This window comes from Chenopodium quinoa, unplaced genomic scaffold (genome assembly GCF_001683475.1).
Source record: "Chenopodium quinoa cultivar QQ74 unplaced genomic scaffold, ASM168347v1, whole genome shotgun sequence".
Lineage (NCBI taxonomy): Eukaryota > Viridiplantae > Streptophyta > Magnoliopsida > Caryophyllales > Amaranthaceae > Chenopodium > Chenopodium quinoa.
In genome coordinates, this window is record NW_018743850.1 from 6804992 (window position 1) to 6826974 (window position 21983).

The 21983-nt window shown below is 36.7% G+C and overlaps 1 protein-coding gene across 1 annotated transcript; it reads left to right on the forward strand.

Moving 5' to 3' along the window:
• The first annotated feature begins 4038 nt into the window (after positions 1-4038).
• Positions 4039-7133, forward strand: LOC110686159 (tubulin alpha-1 chain). The gene is made up of 4 exons (XM_021862749.1): positions 4039-4322; positions 5470-5704; positions 5785-6155; positions 6247-7133. Exons 1-4 carry the CDS (start codon positions 4230-4232, stop codon positions 6901-6903), a joined length of 1356 nt encoding a protein of 451 aa, XP_021718441.1. The 5' UTR covers positions 4039-4229; the 3' UTR covers positions 6904-7133.
• Positions 7134-21983: the final 14850 nt, after the last annotated feature.

Here is a 21983-nt window from a genome sequence, read left to right on the forward strand (position 1 = left end):
ATAGATTGTTCCACTTTTTTAATTAATCTTTGATAAAGTAACTAACATATGCAATCAATAAACAACTAACTATTAATAATCAAACAAGACCAAGTATTAAAGATATATTAACACCCTTAATCTTAAAGTCTAAGACCTCGTGTCATAATTATATTAGGCCTGATTGAAATTTATTAGATCTGTAAAGCTTATTAGACATGATTTGAACTTATTGAACCTGATTGAAACTTATTGGACCAAATAGTTAAAACTTATTTGAACTTATTAAACTTAAAACTTCTTTTTAAAGATAAAGAAAACACGCCCTTTATTGTTATGTATGAGGTAGTTTAGCTCATTTAAGCAATTTGTTGAACTTTTTAAATTTGTAATAGTTGATAAATAAGCCTACGTCAAGATAAATCCCTACCGTTTTAAAAGTATGAGAAAACACTTATGAATAGTGTGAGGATTATTATATTCTTAAAATGTTTGTTACCTATATGCCCTATTGATATGATGTTAATTGCCTCTAAGTTTTTCCTAGTGTGATTTAATGATTTAACTCTTATGAATAGTTTTGGACAATTATACCCTCTAACATGTTTATTTAGTTATTTTCCCTCATTTATATTAGTTGTTTTTTTTTATTTGTTAACTCTTAATAATAATGTGTGAACATTCATACCCCTAAAAGTATTTGTTTACATATATTTCCTCATTTTGTTGTCAACAACTCATCGGATATGACTAGATATGATGCGCGCAATGCGTGTGTTAGCCATCCTAGTAACCAAAAAAATCAAAGACACATGAAAAGATCAAGTGTCTTTTTTCTTTTTTTTATATGAGTAATTTAATTGGGTTTGCGAATCCAAATTCAAGTAATATACTCTCAATTAGGGTAAACTACGGATACAATACAACAATATATTTAATTGGTTCTCCTAATATTGCACCATATAATGATTTATGCTTCATTACAAGAGCAAAAGTTGTGAGAAGTTGAAATTTATAAGGATATATTCTGAGAAAAATGTAACAAGAACCACATAAATATACCTTATTTACGTAAAGCACAAGATGTAGTTGATTGAAGAGATCTACATACTAATGTTAAATGATTTTTTTTTTTTATGGTAAGGAGGACCTTAACTAGACCTCAACCCATGTTAAATGTACAAATAGTGTAATATCAAAAGGGAATTGAATTCTTGAAAACCATAAAGCTATCATCAATTACACCATTCTTTTAGACAACATCAATCATTGCTTAACCCAAGCATCAATTCATTGCTTGGCTTGCTATACAGCATAGACTGAAGACTATAGACAAAATGCACATTTAGTTTCAACAACATGAGAAGAAATGTTTGCTTTTTGATGATCTTGATGAACCACACAGTCATTTATTCTTCGATTGTATGTACAACATAAGGGTCTGGCAAAGTATCAGAGACTGAATTGGGGCTGGTCCTCAACATTGTTAGGGTTTAACAGTTTATTCTATACAAAAAGAATCACTTAACAATGGTGGACAAACCCTAGAATGTGTATAGATTTCAATAAAATATACAACACCAAATACTTAACGTATTACCACAAACCAAGCACTAAATTAACAATATAATTCAGAAATTACAACAAAATAACACTAATGTGAAAGATTCTTTACTTGCCTCTCTCCAAGCCAAAATCCACCAAGAACATGAGAAAATCAATGACCACGTGAGTCTTCTATACCGGATACTTGACTAAGGTGTGTATACACTTTCCTAAAGTGATAATTTCCCCCACCACGGTGCTTGGGTTGATACCGGAAACTCACTTTGAGATACAATAGCCAACACCACACTCTAAGCACAAAGATGTGTGATAAGATGATTAAATTCTCAAACTATAAACTTAATGATGGAGAATCAATGAAGAGTTTGCAAGATTCTTCAATAAAATTGTAGAGAAGAAAGAGTTTTTCAGAGAGGAATATTTTTTTCTATCACTCGAAAAAACAAAAGCATCGATACGATATAAAGGAAATAACCGCAAAATCAAAGACGAGCGAGGAGGCGCGGGCGCGAGCGAGGAGGCGCGGGCGCGCCACCACAGCCGCGCGGGCGCGCCACTTGCTCGCGCGGGCGCTCCACCTCGTTTTTTCAAAACACCAAATTTCCAGAAACCTTGCGCGATTTAGGCCCGGTTTAGGCGCGGGTCGCGCCAAACCATGGCACGGGCGCGCCTCCAAAACTTGGCAGATTTTCTAGAAACTCAGCGCGATTTTGTCGCGCTTTTGGAGCGGTCTGCGCTTGTCTTTCACGAGTGCGCTAACAAGTGGAGCGATCTCTCCACTACAACACTCTAAATAATCCGACAAAACATCTACATCTGGATAATATGGTCAGACCTGTAGTAGATAAAGTCTTGATTTCAGAAGACTTTTGGTGACAACTTGCATTTTGGCAGTCATGTACCAGATTTGGAGAGTCAGAAATATAGCTTAGTGGGAGAGGAAAATTGCGATCGAACATCCCCAATATAGTTATAGCTTATTAAACATAGTGTAAAACATATATTTTTAGCTATATGAGGCAAAAGAATAAGTGTAAAAAATAGGGAACGACTTGAGGGTCTTACCGTATAGTTGTACAACTGGTTATATAGCTGTTTGGGCTTTTAGCCTGCATTGTTTGTCTTCAGGGTTAAGTTGTATATCTGATTTTGAAAAGTAATAAAATCTTGCTTACTTAACAATAAATAAATAAATAAATAAAATAAATAAAAATTACACCATTCTTCTAGGTGGTCGGAAATGGAGAATGCTACCATATTCTTAATAATTGTCGTTTTCTATTAAATTCTTCTAGGTGGTCGGTTCGTGTTGTTCATTGTTATCGTGAAGGAAATAAGATAGCGGATAGATTAACAATATAGGTTTCATCTAAATGGAGAGGATAGTTTATTTTGATGTTGTACAATGGAAATTACCTCCCTCCTCCGTGAGGATATCATAGGAGTGGCCTTGCCACGCTTAGCTGCTTAATTTGCTTTTTCTACGGGGCTTCCCCCCTCTTTTGCATAAAAATAACACCATTCTTCTGTATACCCAGATGTAATTAGTTACAATACAAAATATTTTGTAGGTGTGTGCAAAGTACAACTCAAATGTAATTTTTGACTTGGTTCAAACTTATTGATCAGACCATACAAAACGAAAGATTCATGTCCGATCTTGATCTTTGGTATGAGTAAATGTTGATTTTGAATTTGTGGTTTGATTTGGTCTAAAATTGTATTTTTTTTTATCCTAACCAAAAATCATACTCCATATGTATTAAACAAATACATTTTTTTTTGGTGTTTAGAGAGCCACGAGGGCAGAGGTGATGAGAATCGATTCTAGGATTACCTGAAATCGGGAGAGGAGATCACTAGAGTTATCCCCCTTTTTTTTTGAAATAAAATACTAGAGTTATCCCTCACTCTCATTATTAAACAAATACATTGTATTATATTAATTATACATTTTTTTTTCTTCAAAATTGACTACACAAGTTTCAAAAATGAAAAAAGGTCCAAAATGAAATTAGACTAAAAATTTAAGATTCAAAGACGGTAAATCATTCCGATCCAATCCTTAGTTCATGAGATCCCAAAATTTATCTACCAATCCAACCAATTCTGGACCGTATGAATTTTCAATACTCGTACTCTGTAATTAAGATTGTGATTTTTTTATTTTTTTTTCTTTTAACTACGGTAGTACCAGACTACCAGTGTACCACAACACTGGGGCAGCAGTCCACTACTCCATTTATAACCCCCTCTAAGCCTCTAACCCTCTTGAGTCTAAAAACCGCCAAGAACAAGACAATCCACCAATAAAAAAACCAATCCATTTTCAAAATTTAAAATTTGAAATTGACAGCACACTTCACCGCAAAGCAAGGCCAACAACTTAAACCATGGTTAAATCACCCCCTCACCTATCTGTCAACCATAGTTAAAATAAGAAAACCCTCATTTTTTTTTTCAATAATAACTCCTCACCATCCTGCAGTATAAGAACCACCACCTCCACCCTTTTCTTCCCTCATTCTCAAAACTTCTCCTTCTTCTTCGCTACTTTCTCTCTCCTCTATTCTCTCAAAGAAGGCGTCTTCATAAACGCCTTCGATTTTCATCTCCATTTTTGTTCCTTCTCTCTCCTCTTTCTACAGTTTTCTTCGGTTTAGATCTAGAATTTTCTAGCGAAAATGAGGGAGTGCATTTCAATCCACATCGGTCAGGCTGGTATCCAGGTCGGAAATGCTTGCTGGGAGCTTTACTGTCTCGAGCACGGTATTCAGGTATATTTCTATTTCTCTTTCTAGATCTATCGTTTTTGCTTTAGTTTTTGCTGATTTCATGTTGTTTCTGTGAGAAATTTGTTGTTTAAATTGATTTGAGTTCGTTGAATTGAATTTTTGGTGCTGCATTTTAGGTTAATTGTTAGATCTATGATGTTTTATGCCAGATCTGTTGTTTTTGTTCGGTCTATAAGCGATTTCTTGTTAAATGATGAATTTATTTGAATGAAATAATTCGCAGTTTGTTTTTCGTTCGGTCTACTAGCGATTTGTTGTTAAATGATGAATTTATTTGAATTTGAAATGATTCGCAGTTTGTTTTTCGTTCGATCCTTATGCGATTTGTTGCTAAATAATGAATCTATTGAATTTGAAATGATTTGTAGTTTGTTTGATATTTGAAACTCGATTTAGGATGTTTAGTGTTTTTTTAAATCTGAGGCATTTGCTTGTTTTACAATGTCGTGTTCTGATGATTTAAGTTTGATTGAGTTTGTCTAGATCTAATTATGTTTGTATAGAGTTGAGTATTTCTGGTGACTTCAACAAAAAATGATCTGGATTTGTATTTTGATCCATTAGAGCAAATAGAAATATGAAAAAAAACCTTTATCGACGGTCAATAATAAGTTTTTATGTAATTGATTAATCTGATTTAAACAATGTATATGCTAATAAGATGTTAGATAATCATTCCGAAATGAAATTATGACAGAAGTAAAATTAATGTAACAGAAATTTTATTATTGTGTATGAATTGTTATAAAAATGGTTATATATGAACAATTATTTCTTATTTAATCAATTTATTAACAAATAAGATGTAAAATATTAGGATGTATTGGCCTCAAGCTTCCATATGATTTCTTAGTTTGTAATCTTACCACGAGATGGAATTTTAGAATGCAATGTTTCTAGACATAATTGTGCATAGTTATTTATACTGTGCCTTTTTCTCTGTTCATGTGGAAATGATTTATTTAAAAAACTTGCTGTATCTGTTACATTTTTCTTTATTAATCCTAAGCCTTGTATTATTGTGAAACCAGATTGAAGGACTCTTAAGCTTGATTTGATATATTGATTGTTAAATGTTTTTGCGGAATAATACTGTGATGCTAATTTCTTTGCCATTTTGCATTGATAGGCTGATGGCCAAATGCCAAGTGATGTAACTGTTGGGGGAGGAGATGATGCCTTCAACACCTTTTTCAGTGAAACTGGTGCTGGAAAGCATGTCCCCCGTGCTGTGTTTGTTGATCTTGAGCCCACTGTCATTGATGAAGTGAGGACCGGAACTTACCGCCAGCTTTTCCACCCGGAGCAACTTATCAGCGGAAAGGAGGATGCTGCCAACAACTTTGCCCGTGGTCATTACACCAGTAAGTGTCGCAGCTTGACGTTGATTTGATGTGATGTTAGGTTATGCTGATTTGTATCCTAATTGTTTGTTTAATTGCAGTTGGTAAGGAGATTGTCGACCTCTGCTTGGACCGTATCCGCAAGCTCGCTGATAACTGTACTGGGCTCCAAGGTTTCCTTGTTTTCAACGCTGTTGGTGGAGGTACTGGTTCTGGTCTTGGGTCCCTCCTCTTGGAGCGTCTCTCTGTTGATTATGGAAAGAAGTCCAAGTTGGGTTTCACCATCTATCCCTCTCCCCAAATCTCAACCTCTGTTGTTGAGCCTTACAACAGTGTCCTCTCAACTCACTCTCTTTTGGAGCACACTGATGTTGCTGTTCTCCTTGACAATGAGGCCATTTACGACATCTGCAGGCGTTCACTTGACATTGAGCGTCCTACCTACACTAACCTTAATCGTCTGATTTCTCAGGTAATTGTTGCTGACCAGTTAATTACCAGCACATATTATTACAACGGTTTATGCCTTTGGTTTATTTAGATTTTGTTTTTCTCATCCTCAGGTTATCTCATCCCTTACTGCCTCTTTGAGGTTTGATGGTGCCTTGAACGTGGATGTGAATGAGTTCCAGACCAATCTTGTCCCATACCCCAGGATCCACTTTATGCTTTCCTCCTATGCCCCTGTTATCTCTGCTGAGAAGGCTTACCATGAGCAACTCTCTGTGGCTGAGATCACCACCAGTGCCTTTGAGCCATCATCCATGATGGCCAAGTGTGACCCACGACACGGAAAGTACATGGCTTGTTGTCTGATGTACCGTGGAGATGTGGTTCCCAAGGATGTCAATGCTGCTGTTGCCACCATCAAGACCAAGCGTACCATCCAGTTTGTTGACTGGTGCCCAACTGGTTTCAAGTGTGGTATCAACTACCAGCCACCTAGCGTTGTTCCTGGCGGTGATCTTGCCAAGGTCCAGAGAGCTGTGTGCATGATCTCCAACTCCACCAGTGTTGCTGAGGTCTTCTCCAGGATTGACCACAAGTTTGATCTCATGTATGCCAAGAGGGCTTTTGTTCACTGGTATGTGGGTGAGGGTATGGAGGAAGGTGAATTCTCCGAGGCTCGTGAGGACCTTGCTGCTCTGGAGAAGGATTATGAAGAGGTTGGTGCTGAGGGTGCTGAAGATGACGATGGTGATGATGAGGGCGAGTACTAAGATCCTTTGGGTTCTCCCTAGTAGTAATGCTTGCATGTTGTTTTAAGGACCAGTTACATTGTTTTGTTTGTTGATTTGTGCTCCTGTATGGTGCCAACAATTATGGCTGAGACTTGGTTATCTGTGTTTCCTTGAATAGTTTCTGGCTATGAAATGGTTACTTATCTTTGTTTGTGATTCGGTCTTTTGTGTACAAGCTTAAATGCCAACTTTTGCAGGGTTTGATATAATTTGTTCTGGTTCTGATTTCTCGATGACTCTTATAGTCTTATGTACAGTGCAAAGCAAAGCTTCATTGCTGAGTACTGTCTAAAATTGATCTTACTAACTTAGACTGGTGAAATCTTCAATTACTATAGTATTGCTAATACATCATTTGTGCTCAATGATATTGCTAGCAACTGTACTATTTGGGCTGAATTATAATTTCTTCTATCCTAGCATCTTAGCGTAGTTGGCGGTCTACAAAACTATAATTCCCAGGATATATCATATGACAAAATGTATTGTCTTACAAATGTATGAAGTCTGAAGTTTAATAGATTTAAACCTAAACCTTGTAGTGCTTGTACTAACAGCTGCTGCAGATCTTAATTTTAGTGTTGTTCTTCTGTTAAACATAATTTTCCTCTCACAAAGCTTATTAAATCTTGCTTTTTTTTCGAGCCACAATGTATCAGCTGCTGGTTTGTTTCATTCCCCCAAATCAACTAGGATTCAGTTCACATCCATAGCTGAGGCTTCAGCAGCCTTATCATATGATTCCCAGAATCCCAGTATTGGCTATCAGCTGGGATATGCATATGTTGATGCAGGTACGCTTGCAAACCTTTCTTGTTTACTATGTTAGAAGAGCACATGTTTCTTTGATTGTGTAATGTTTTCGTTGAACTATAGGTCTATTAGTGTCTAGTAGGTTGAATTGTTCTTGAAATCGATTACATTATACCCATATGCTGCTATATGGAAGAACATTTCAAGTTACACAAAGGCTGCTATAGCTATTATATTTTAGCCGAATTTTCTATTGCTTCTAACACATTATTAGAGTTTCATTATTTTTGCATTGACAATCTTGCTCTAGCGTCTCTGCCTTTGCTGCCTGTTGTGATGCCTTGCCCTCATCCTTCCCCTTGCATGACCTTCCTTGCGCAGAATGTCATCACCAGTATATGAAGATACTTGCAATCATTCTCTATATCTCCTGATATAAAGTAGAGGTCCTAAAGAGATAGTGATCTCAATTCTAATGTTGCTTCCCCTGCTAAGATAATTTCCTGTTAGCTTGTTTAATAATTTTTTAATCAAGCCACATCATATCAGCTGTTGCTTTGATTCATTTTCACTAATGAAGCTAGTAACACGGTATGTTTACATCAATGGCTGAGGTATTAGCATACATACAATCCCCAGTACTATTAGCATTCATCTGGGTTTGCATTTCTATGTTATATACATGCTTGTGAACTTTTCTTGTTTGTGTTAGAAGAGCACTCTGTTTATCTAATGTCTGTTGAGCTACAAGAGCCTACTTGGTTGAATTGTTCTTGAAATTGATATTACACCATATGTACGAACCTTTCATATTTTACTTAAAAATTTATTGTCTCTAACTGAATTCATACCGTTTCAAAGCTAAGCTACCATATAAAATGGAGCTTTATCATTTAAGTCTCATACAATTAGCTATTATAGTCCATACACAACTAAAAGTTTGATATAACATCATTCATTACTCAAACAAAAGTGGAGAATGACTGGACTTTCATTGTTTCTACCGCACACACAAATTAAAAAGCTCATACTTAAAATTGTACTAAATGCGAAGTACTCCCTCCGTCCTCTAATACAAAGCCTCTTTTGGTTTTTGCACGGGAATTAAGAAAGTTGTAAATTTTTTAAAATAAATGATTAAAAGTACACATGTGCATGTGGGGTTAAGAGAGATAGAGAGAAAGAAAAAGTAGTTGGGAATAATTAAAGAGATTGAGAGAGAAAATGTTGAAAATTGATATTAAAAGTAGAAAAAAGTAAAGGAAAAAAGGATAATTTGTAAATTACCACCCAAAAAATAGACCAATTTTGATATAACCACCCAAAAAATATTTTATTTTAAATTACCATCCAACCATCCATTAAATTAAAAAAACGCGCAGATTACCACCCATGTAGAATTTCTGACGGAAATTTCCGTCAGTGGACCCCACTTTTTTTTTTCCCCTTTTTTTCTTCTTCTATTTTCCGGCTTTCTCACTCTCTCTCCCCGATTTTTTCACTCTTCTTCTTCCTACCTTCTTTCTTTCTTCTTCCCAACCACCACCACCACCATTGCTCCACCTTTCACACCACCTCTGGCAACCGTTAACCACAACACCACCACCGAAAACCGCTTAACCCCTACGCCAGCCCCCCATAATTGTTCTCCTCCCCTTCCGTTCGCCATCGAAAAGATGCCATGATTAATCAATCAATCAAAAATTCAAGTTACTCAGAAAAATTAATCTCTTGTCAGGTATAAATTCATCCAAACAAGGAACAAGAAAGGGGATTTGGGGATAATTTGGAAGAGAAAAAATAACCAACAAAGAGAAAAATTGAATTGGGGGTTTTCTTCAATTGAATTGGGGGTTTTCTTAAAATAGGAACCCTAATTTAAGAAAACCCCTAATTCAATTGAAGCATGAACCCTAAATCGACCCTTATTCTTTCGGTGGAGTTTGTTGAGGGCGGTGAGATGTGTGTGGAGGGCAGTGAAGTTGAAGGCGGTGGTCGGACCATCTGGGTTTCAATTGGGGTTCAAGATTGAAGATGTTCTTTGCCAAATTGCTGCAATTAAATCCCGGAATAGTAGTAACTGGCTACCGAATTGCTGTTTGCAGTAGGCCAAGTAGTGATTGCGGGCTGTAAAGGTTGCTGAATTGCTGTTTGCGGTAGGCGAACTGGTGGTAATTATGGTGGCTGAAGTGGTGGCTGTTTGTTGATGTTGTTGTTGCGGGTTATTGTTGGCAGGCGCGACGGGGGAAGAGGAGGGGAAAGGTGGAACAATGGTGGTGGTGGTGGTGGTGGTTGGGAAGAAGAAAGGAAGAAGGTAGGAAGAAGAAGAGTGAAAAAATCGGGGAGAGAGAGTGAGAAAGCCAGAAAATAGAAGAAAAAAAAGGAAAAAAAATAAAAAAAGTGGGGCCCACTGACGGAAATTCCACCGGAAATTTTAATTGGGTGGTAATCTGTGCGTTTTTTTAATTTAATGGGTGGTAATTTAAAATAAAATATTTTTTGGGTGGTTATATCAAAATTGGTCTATTTTGTGGGTGATAATTTACAAATTATCCAGGAAAAAAAGATGAAAACTCATCAAAAAGAGGGTAATATGTAAGAAATTTATGGACCTAAATACAATAATGTATGTGGAATATACGATTATGATTGTTTTATACGCTATCATATAGTTTAGCCCAAAAATAAAGTGATCCATTTAAGTAATTATTATTGTTGGGCTTGTTACGTCTTTTATAGAGTATGAGTTTAGTTTTTTGTGTAGAGAATATTAGACCCTTTCTAATGCATGATGGGTGTATTAGAAAGGGAGTCTATATAAATAGACATCTAGGGTTATGATCCCTAGTAATACATATGTTAGACTCTCAGTTATATCCCATCAATAGAGAGAAAACCCTAGAGTGTGTATCTACTAGAAGACACATAATTAAGAAGGAGTTGGATCAATTATCATAAAATCAGGTATGCTTCCGCAATTAAGATTTACCGATTAATTTGATATGAAGATTTAAGTTTACTATAGGAATTAATCCTAACAAGTGATATCATGAGCCTCCTTTTATATTGGATAGTTGGTTAATTTAAATCTGATAATTTTTGTTTATTCGTATGATGTTATACGAATTATTATGAAGTTGTTGTGTTGTGTTATTAATTAAATTAATATGGCCGTTATTTCGTGTATTTTGTTGAAACGAATACTGTATGTGTTAATTGAATACGTTCGTTTCGACTAATTCGTCTTATATGAATTATGATTTTGATGATTGATGGTTCGATCGTAATGCTTGAATATGCGACCTTCGAATTTTTCGGCTCTCACATGATGCTTAATTGTGGTGAACAATGGTTGATGTTATCTGGTTGTTCGTTTGATTAATACAATGATATGATATGTATTTTGTCTTTTATGAAATTAATTTCACAACAATTGTTAGTTTTGTGAATAACGTTAGATGCGTGCTTGTGTCCCCAACAAGGGATAGATTCTGCTGGTCATACTGACACACTATTGAGGGAGCTAGATATACCAAGTATGAACGATAGCGCCCTTTTTTGCAGACGAGATCCGAAGAGCAATGTTTAGTTTAAATGGGGATAAAAGCCTAGGTCCAAATGGTTTCACGGCTTCCTTTTTCCAGAAACATTGGGATACAATGGGAAATTCTGTTGTTCTTGCGGCGCAGAGTTTCTTTAGCACGGGGTTTATACTCAAGGAATGGAACCATTCAATTCTGGTGATGATATCGAAGGTAGAGATTCCAACAGTGACAGCTAATCTCAGGCCGATTAGTCTCTGTAATACTGTCTACAAATGTGTCTCCAAATGTTTAGTCAACCGCTTTTACCGGAGCTCATTTCACAGTCTCAACATGCTTTTATTATAGGAAGACAAATGAATGATTGATAACATTCTTTTAAGCCATGAGGTGATGGATAAAATAAATAGCAAGGTGTCAGGAACGGATTATTTGGCGGCAATAAAGATTGACATGAGTAAGGCTTATGATAGGGTAAATTGGGTTTTTCTAGAAAGGGTTCTACAACACTACGGATTCCTAGGGACATGGATTCGGATGATCACACAGTGCATCTCGACGGTTTCTTACAAAGTTCTCCTCAACGGGGAGACAAGTGATCAGTTTCGGCCTTCCTGTGGTTTACGCCAAGGAGATCCTTTGTCACTCTATCCGTTTTTATTTTGTATGAATGTCCTCTCTAGGATGCTTCAACAATGGTATCAAATTAGGAAAACGAGGCCCTTCCATCACACATTTGTTTTTTTTGCGGATGACACACTCTTATTTTTCAAAGCGTCGGATCGAAGTTGCATGGCCATTTCTGGCATACTCAACAGGTTTTACATGGTCTCGGGTCAGCAGCTGAACCTTGGAAAGTCACATTTCAAGGTCAGTCCCAATACCCTAGTTCAGATTCAGAATGGATTTAGATCAAGATTGGAGATGAATTAAGGTAATCAATTTGGTGTCCATTTGGGGGTGCCTATTGATTTTTTGGGGCATAAAGGGGCGTCCTTCAGTTCATCATTGATAACATTCGGAAAAGAATCTCTAGGGGAATGCGGTTTCTCTCTCTTAACTTCAAAAGATTATTTTGATCAATTCTGTTCTTATCGCTATTGGATCCCATGTGATAAGTTGTTTTGAGATGCCTACTGGTATTTCAAACAGAGTTGGCTCTCTGCTAGCAGGGTTCCTTTGGGCAAACAAAGAATAGCGGGGATGCACTGGGTAAGCAAAGATAAAGTCAACCTTCCAAAAGGAATTGGGGGTTCAGGGGTCCGAAGCCTGGGTTGTTTCAATGAGGCTTTACTTATGAAGCAGGCGTGGAGATTATATCAAAATCCACAATTATTACTGGCTAAGGTCTGTTCAGCAAGGTTTCATTTTCGCTCTTAAGAGGAACTCAGGTAAGAGTAATAAATAAGAATTTCTTTTAGGGAATGCGGGGTCTCGCTAGAGCCCTGAATAACCTTCTTAGGGGTTGTCGTTGGGAGGTGGGGAATGGAAAGTCCATATTGGCAGGTAAGGACGGGTGGATGGAAGGGGAGGTACCGGTTTTTAATTCCAACATCACGCTCCGTGAGGCAGGAACTTTTAGGGTGAGTCATTTTTTGCGCCCTAAAGCTCATGGTTAGAACCAGGCACGACTAGTCGCTGCTTTCGAGCCTAAGGATGCGTCGGTAATTGCAAGCTTGGAATTACCAGTTCATGGTGAGGAAGACTACATGTTCTGGAAATTTCACAAGTCGAGAAGATTCACAGTCAAGACGGGTATGCTTTCCTTAAACGTTCTTCCGTGGACTCGAGGGCTGTGGTACAGGAGGATATTTTTAAGTCCTTTTGGTCCCTCCCGATTCTGCCAAAGTGAAAAATTTTTATATGGAAACTTCTCTGGAATGGAATTGCTACTAAAGCTAATTTGGGGAGATGGGGACTTGAGATTTCCGTGGATTGCGACCTTTTTGGATCATAGGAGGAGGATTTACAACATTTGTTCAGGTTTCGCACAACTGCTCAGGATGTTTGGAGGGGTGGAATTTTATATATCCACTCAGAAGCTAACGCAGACTAGTCTTTTCATGATTGGATTCTGTATTATATCCGCCTATTTCTAGGCCAGGATGGTCACAATGGTCATAGGACTACTTTTTTTATTGCAACCTTGTGGGGTTTGTGGATAACAAAGAATAACCAGCGCTAATTTATGAGGGTTTGTGCCAGCAGGGTTTGTTCTATAAGAAACTTGAGGATAGCCTGAGATCTTTACATCCACCAGAAATGGTTGCAGACTACCAGGCAGGGTTTATGCGAGTTTTCCTTCGTGATAGTGGGATGAGTGTGTTGCCTATAGTGATTCTGGTTGATGGTTCTTGGCATAAGCATACTCATAGATCAGGGATTGGCTGGTGCATAGAGAATGGTGTTCAAGAAAAAAGGGCCACTATTGGGGGGAGCTAGCAATGGTTTGGCTCAATCGGCTCTACATGCGGAGATGACGCCTGTCTACAAGGTCTCCAATGGGTTTCGACAAGGTCCTTGCCAGCATTAACTATATTCACGGACTCTTCATCTATGATCCTACTATTGTGGGATACACATGTGAGTGATATTGGTCTTCGTTGGACATCAGATTGAATTCGACAGTTGAGCACGTGTTTTGATTGGTGTTGTGCCCATAAGGTTCAATGAGACATGGTACAGAAAGCTCATGACCTAGCTACTATAGCGAGCATTAGTATTTCGTCTTTTAATAATTAAATGTAATCTGTTTAAGCTTATGTCCACAAAAAAAAAAAAAAATAACGTTAGATGCGTGTTACTGTGCTAGTAGTTGTTATTGATCCCTTAATTGAGTTCTTGAGTATGCGTTTAATTGTAATATATATTTCAGTTTAATTTATATCACCGCATGATTAATTCTTGTATTAAGGTTAAAGCAGATTTTAATATTTGACAATGAGGTAAAAATAATAATGTGTCTCATATTGTGGGTTTATTAATTGAAACAATATGTTACCAAAGTAACCTCTTTTGTGTAGATTAATTTATTTGAAATATTGAGATGTTTGTGTGTGTTTAATTTTCATGCGATTAATGGTCGGCCCAAAGGAAGACTATTATTTAGCCAGAAATTAAACATGCTTATGGTAATAAATATGTTCAATTATAAGGATTTTCATGTGAATGTTAAGTCGATCCAAATAAAGGCTTAATGTTTGACAGGATTTTATTGTTAATATTTGATTACTACACCAAAAGGATCACTTACAAGTTAATTTTTCTATCTAAAGACTAAAAATTAATGTTGTGCTAGGTCTCTTGTGATGGGATGTGTTGTCAATATTTTAATCTGATTATTAATGTTGAATTTTGGAATTAATTGTGAGCTTGTTTTGTTTGTTTGTGTTCTCTTCAGTGATACTTCTGCTAATGTGATATTTGCCAACATTAATAGTATACCCATGCTTTATGGGACAAACTTTAAGAGTTGGAAAGAGAACGTTATGATCGTTGTTGGTTGCATGGATCTAGACCTTACTCTTCGGGTTGAGCATCCCGCTGCTCTTATGGATTCTAGTTCCTCTATTGAAAAGGGGAATATGGAGAAGTGAGAATGCTCAAATCGCATGAGTCTATGATCATGAAATGTGCAATTCCGGAATCATTTAGGGGCACTATGTCCGAAGAGGATGATGCCAAATCGTTCCTTACAGAACTTGAAAAATGTTTTGCTAAAAACGAAAAGGCGCAAGTAAGTACTCTCTTGAGTAGTCTTGTTTCCCAAAAGTATAAAGGAACATAGAACATAAGGGAGTACATTATGGAAATGTCTCATATTGCTTCAAAATTAAAGGCTTTAAAGTTAGAGTTGTCTGATGACTTGCTCGTGCATTTGATTTTGATATCTCTTCCTAAACAGTTCAGTCAATTTAAGGTCAATTATAACTGTCAAAAAGAGAAATGGACTCTAAATGAGCTCATTTCTTATTGTGTTCAAGAGGAAGAGAGATTGAAGCAAGAAAAGATAGAAAGTGCTCAATTGGCATCTTCCTCTAAGGATGGCAAGAAAAGGAAGAAGGGTAAGGATGTAGTTTCACAACCACAAAAGAAGCAACATAAGGAAGATAAGGATGAATCTAAAGCATTTGAATACTTCTTCTGTGGTGGGATGACTCACAAAAAGAAATTATGCACTAAGTACCACACATGGCGTGCGAAAAAGGTATGTTTCTTTCTTTTGTCTATTATGAGGTTAATTTAATTTCGGTACCTAAACACACTTGGTGGCTAGATTCTAGTGCTACTACTCACATAAGTGTGTCCATGCAGGGTTGCCTGAATTGCCGAAAACCAAGTGATGGTGAAAGATACATTTTTGTGGGTGATGACAAGGCAGTTGAAGTTGAAGCTATATGCATTTTTTGGTTGTCATTAAAGATTGAATATCATTTGGATTTGAAAGAGACTTTTGTTGTACTGTCTTTTAGGCGAAATTTGATTTCTGTTTCTACATTGGACAAATCTGATTATCTTTTGTTCTTTTGGAAACAATAATGTTAGTCTTTTTATAATTCAAAGTTAGTTGGATCTGGTTCTTTATTTGGATTTGAAAACCTATATTTGTTGGATACTATTGCTTTATCTAATGAAAGTTTGCATGTAAGTTCTAGTGGTACCAAAAGAAAATTAGCAAATGAGAATTCTTCATCACTTTGGTATAAACGTTTTGGGCATATTTCTAAACAATGAATTCAAAAACTTGTGTCAGATCGAATTCTTGATTCCCTTGATTTTTCAGATTTTGATGTATGCATTAATTGTATCAAAGGTAAACAAACAGACAAAAGGAAATTAGGAGCCGAACGAGCTTCAAATGTCTTAGAACTAATACATACGGACATATGTGGACCATTTCCTACAGCTTCTTGGAATGGTCAACAATACTTTATTACGTTCATAGACGCTTATTCTCGTTATGGCTACCTATATTTGTTTCATGAGAAATCCCAAGCATTGGACGTGTTCAAATCTTGTAAAGCTAAAGTTGAAAATCAACTTGGGAAAACAATTAAGAAAGTCAGATCTGACCGTGGTGGTGAATACTATGGCAGAAATGACGGATCTAGTGAACAACGTCCAGGGCCATTTTCTAAATTCCTAGAGGAATGTGGAATTGTCCCTAAATACACCATGCCAAGATCACCTCAAATGAATGGTGTAGCTAAGAGGCGCAATAAAACATTGCAGGAGATGGTAAGGAGTATGGTTAGTCACTCTACCTTACTAGAATCCCTCCGGGGAGAGGCAATTAATACCGCAACTTATATTCTCAATAGAGTACTAACTAAGGTAGCTTCTAAAACCCCTTATGAACTATGGACTAGTAAGCAACCCAGTATAAAGCATCTACACATTTGGGGTTGTCCAGCTGAGGCAAGGCCTTATAGGCCAAATGAAAAGAAACCAGACTTTAGAACTGTTAGTTGTTACTTTATTGGGTACGTACCCTGAGAGGTCTAATGGGTATAAAATGCTAAATTTTTTGAAGATGATGAGTTTGGAGGGGATAAGGTTAAAGAGTTTATTTTCGAAGAGGAGCAAGTTTCTCTTTCTTCAGTTGTTATCAATCATGATCAGACATCCATTCCTAACATGATTGAAGGAACAACTCAAGAAACTCAAAATGATTTCCCTATTCAGAATCAACAGGAAATTCTAGATGAACAAACTCAGCAACTTCAAGAACCAGTACCATTAAGAAGATCCACTAGAGATAGAAGAAGTGCAATTTCACATGACTACATTGTTTTTCTCTAAGAACAAGAGGATAACAATGAAATTAGTGAAGAATTTGTTGCACTAATTCAAGAAAAAGAGTTGGATAATGAAATGGTGGATGATGATCCAATCACCATTCGCCAAGCCATTGAAGGCCCTAACTCTCAAGAGTGGATTGATGCCATGAATGAGGAAATTAAGTCCATGATGGACAATGACGTTTGGGACCTTGTTTCAGTGCCTGAAGGTGTGAAACCCATTGGTTGTAAATGGATTTTTAAGACCAAAAGGGATTCAAATGGCAGTGTGATAAGGCATAAGGCTCGTCTTGTCGCTAAGGGCTATACTCAAAATTAAAGGAAGGCATTGATTATAAGGAGACTTATTCACCAGTTTCTTCTAAAGACTCCTTTAGGATTATGATGGAACTTGTGGCATATTATGATCTTGAGTTACATCAGATGGATGTTAAGACAACATTTCTCAATGGTGACATTAAGGAAACCATCTATATGCAGCAACTAGAAAACTTTGTTTCGGGAAATTCAAAGAATATGGTTTGCAAATTAAAGAAATCCATCTATGGACTCAAACAAGCTTCTCGTTAATGGTACTTTAAATTTCATCAAGTTTTTATGTCTCATGGTTTTGAGACAAATGCAGTTGATGATTGTGTGTACCATAAGTTTAGTGGGAATAAGCATGTTTTCTTAGTTTTATATGTTGATGACATATTGCTTGCCAGCAACGATATAGACTGTCTGCACGAAACCAAGAGATTTCTATCAAATCACTTTGAGATGAAAGATCTTGGGGACGCCTCTTTTGTGTTAGGGATACAAATTCATCGAGATCTCCATCTAGGCACTCTTGGATTGTCACAAAAGGGCTATATCGAGAAAGTTTTGATAAGGTTTGGCATGCAAGACTGTAAACTAGCTGATACCCCTGTGGCTAAGGGAGATAAGTTCAGTCTCACACAATGCCTAAAGAATGACTTTGAGAATAAAGAAATGAAGAAGATCCCTTATGCGTCAGCTGTAGGGAGCCTTATGTATGCTCAAGTTTGTACCCGTCCAGATATTGCATACATTGTTGGAATGTTGGGTTGATATCTAAGCAATCTAGGGCTTGATCATTGGAAAGCTGTAAAGAGGGTTATGCGGTATTTATAGAGAACAGAGGATTACATGCTCACTTACAGAAGGTCAGATCAACTTGAGATCATTGGATACACTGATTTTGACTTTGTTGGATGTCAAGATAGCCTGAAATCCACATCTGGTTACATCTTTGTCATAGCTGGAGGAACTATCTCTTGGAAAAGTGTCAAACTGACACTTACAACTACTTCCACCATGGAAGCAAAATTCATAGCTTGTTATGAGGCATACAACCATGCATTATAGTTAAGGAATTTTTTCACAAGTCTACGCATAGTGAATGGTATTGATAGACCACTTAAATTGCTATGTGACAACAAGTCAGCAGTATTGTATGCCAACAATAACAAAAGCTTGACAAAATCAAAGCATATTGATGTCAAGTTTAGAGCTGTGAAGGAAAGAGTGGAGAGTAAACAATTGTCCTTTGAGCATATTAGCACAAACTCCATGATTGCGGATCCGCTTACGAAGGGTTTACCACCCAAAGTATTTCATGAGCACATTGCTCGTATGGGTGTCATGCCACCTAAGGATTTATAGTTTCAGTGGGAGTTTGTTATTTCACTGCTTGTATGACACAAACACATTTTGAATATTGTAGTTTTAAGTAATTCTGCAGAAATAAAGTATTTAGTTTGGTTTACTCTTCTATTAGATCATATTGTGATCTTGCTAAAGTTTAAAGTGGACCATTTGGAAATAGACAATTTGGATCAAATTTATGTTATTTCCATGCTACACACCTATGCTTGATTCATGTCGTTGATTGTGTTAACATTGTGGCCATTGACGGGTCTAGTTACGTTAATTGTAGCTTCGATTGCTTTGACTCTATGTTAATATAATTGATGGACCGAATTGTTTAAAGACGTTTGGAAATGATAGTATTATGAGCTTATAAAGTTTTAAAGTATGATGCAATTAACAAGAATCACAAACATGTATTTGTATTTGGTCCAAATGGGTGATTGTAAGAAATTTATGGACCTAAATACAATAATGTATTTGGACTATACGGTTATGATTGTATTTATACACTATTATATAGTTTAGCCCAAAAATAAAGTGATCCATTTAAGTAATTATTATTGTTGGGCTTGTTACGTCTTGTATAGAGTATGGGTTTAGTTTTATGTGTAGAAATCATTGGACCATTTCTAAAGCATGGTGGGAGGATTTGGAAGGGAGTCTATATAAATAGACATCTAGGGTTATGGTCCCTAGTAGCATATATAATAGACTCTCAGTTATATCCCATCAATAGAGAGAAAACCCTAGAGTGTGTATCTACAAGAAGATGCGTAATCAAGAAGGAGTTTGATCAATTGTCATGGAATCAGGTATGCTTCCGCAATTAAGATTTACTGATTAATTTGATGTGAAGATTTAAGTTTATTGTAGGAATTAATCCTAGCATAATAATGTCAAAAAAATACAACCTTTAAATAGAAAGAAGTATTGTATTTTGGTTTACCTAAAAAGGAAATGAGGCTTTGTATTACGGGACGGAGGGAGTAAGAAAATATTGAACACTAGCGAAATCACACATTATTTCTACATTGACAATCTCAGCTTGAAACAAGTCTCAACTTTAACGTCTACGCCTTTGTTGCCTGTTGTGTTGCCTTACCCTCCTCCTCCTTCCCCTTGCATGACCTTCCTTACGCAGAATTTTCATCACCAGTATATGAAGATAGTTGCAATACCATTCTGTATATCTCTTGATATAAAGAAGAGGCCCTAAAAAGATGGTGATCCTAACAGGAAACCCAACTTCAGCACCCATCAACATCCACTCAAATGTGCTCTTTGAACTCCAATCTGAACCTTGTGAATTCGTTCTTGGATGAACTTCATTTCTATTAAATGGTGTCAATGGTGGACCATAGAGTCCTTGGTTGCCTTCGTATGAAGATGGGTTAAATGACTGAAGCTGAGTGCTTGTTGGGATCCTTCCCGACAACTTATTGAAAGATAAGTTCAAATACGCGAGGAAATTCAGGTTTGCAAGTTGTGGAGGTATTTCATCACTTAAGGCGTTGCATGAAAGATCTAGAGATTGAATTTGGCTAAGATTACCGAATGATAAAGGAATCTTACCCGAGAAAGAGTCGTGTGAGAGTTGAGTACTACAAGACCATTTAGATTTCCCAACTCTTTTGGTAGCTCCCCATGGAACGAATTATAGGAGAAGTCAATGCTGCTAAAGATTGTTAAGATGTAAAGTAGCTCATATGTATTACCTTTGAATGTGACTACCACTGAATTTCTATATTAACCAAGTAAAAATGAATAACTTAGGACATATCTTGGTTTAATTCCATTTTATTTGTTCCAACCATCATTGATGTCCAATAGAACAGAAATTGGGCTCTTAAATCCCCGTAGAAGTGATTGGAAGCAAGGTTCACAATTTGGAGCATTGGCCAAATAGAGTGAATCTCTGGGTAAACCAAAGTTCCATGGAATTTGTTAGATCTAAGGATGAGTACTTGCAAGTTGGCTAGACTTTTTAAGTGGCAAGGAATTGTGCCGTTTAATTGATTATTTGCAAGGTCTAACACCTTTAATCCTCTGCAATTTGCAAGTGACTGAGGTACACGTCCTTGTAGAAAATTCCCATTCAAGTCTAGTGTTTGTAAGGAGCAGTTTTGTTGATCTCCCAATATAGCTGGGATTGCACCTCCTAGATTATTTCCTCTCAAATTAAGTACGGTGAGGTTTCCATGGATATGAGACAATCAGGAATCGTCCCATTCAAATGGTTGAACTTTAGATTGAGAAAATTTAGACTTGTGGCATTGCGTAGTGCTACAGGGATTCTCCCATGTAGTTCTTATTTGAAAAATAGAAGATGTAAGTATCAGTAGATAAAGATTTGCCAATGTGTAAGTGGATAGGAGTGAAACGATTTTTGGAACAATCCAAATAATGTATTTTGAGTGGCAGAATGGGAAATGTCCCGTGAAGATTGTTGGAATGGACTCAATGGAGGTCTAGAATTAGAATACTCATTAGATGCCCCGATTCTAATGTAGTCTTATGACTTTTGACTACCACAATTTTTTTTTAAAATGGACGGCTGAAGTTATTTGTTTTTTGAATTATTTTTAATTACAAATAATTTTTTAATTAAAAATAATTTTTAATCATTTAAAAAATATTTTTAATCATTGAAACATTCTCTCCTTCTTAAGAGCACCGAGTGATGATTAATAATGTAACTTACCAAAAAAAATTTCCGACTAGACTTAAATCTTACACTAAGTTAGCAACAACAACTACAAGTCATAATTCTAATGTTTCTTTCCCTGCTTAGATAATTTCCTGTAACAAAGCTTATTTAATCATGTTTTTAATCGAGCTGAGCACCCGAGCCTCATCATATCCGCTGTAGTGCTGTTTCATTTTCCCTAATCAAATTAGTAACACGGTAACATCAATGGTTGAGGTAATAGCATACGTTACAATTCCCATTATTTGGGTCCAATTCATCATAATTGGGTCAGTCCACAAATGATTCAATTGTAAAGCCCAAAGAAGGTTCAACTTTCCTAAAGCATGCCGGGTCAGTCAAAGGCCCAGTCAACACGACAAACCAATTTGACTTCAAGGCCCAATCTATCTATTTGAGCAAGGTATAAAAGCCCTGACTTCCCACTCTTTAAATTCATTCACTTCAAGCCTCAAGCAATTAATTCTCTTACATAGTTTTCTCTCTCTTGAAACACTGTACTGACTTCGGCATCGGAGGGGCCTTCCTCGGCACAACCCCCGAGGCCAGTTTACGTGTATTTGTTATACAGGAAACCCTCGTCCCAGTCATCACTTGGGC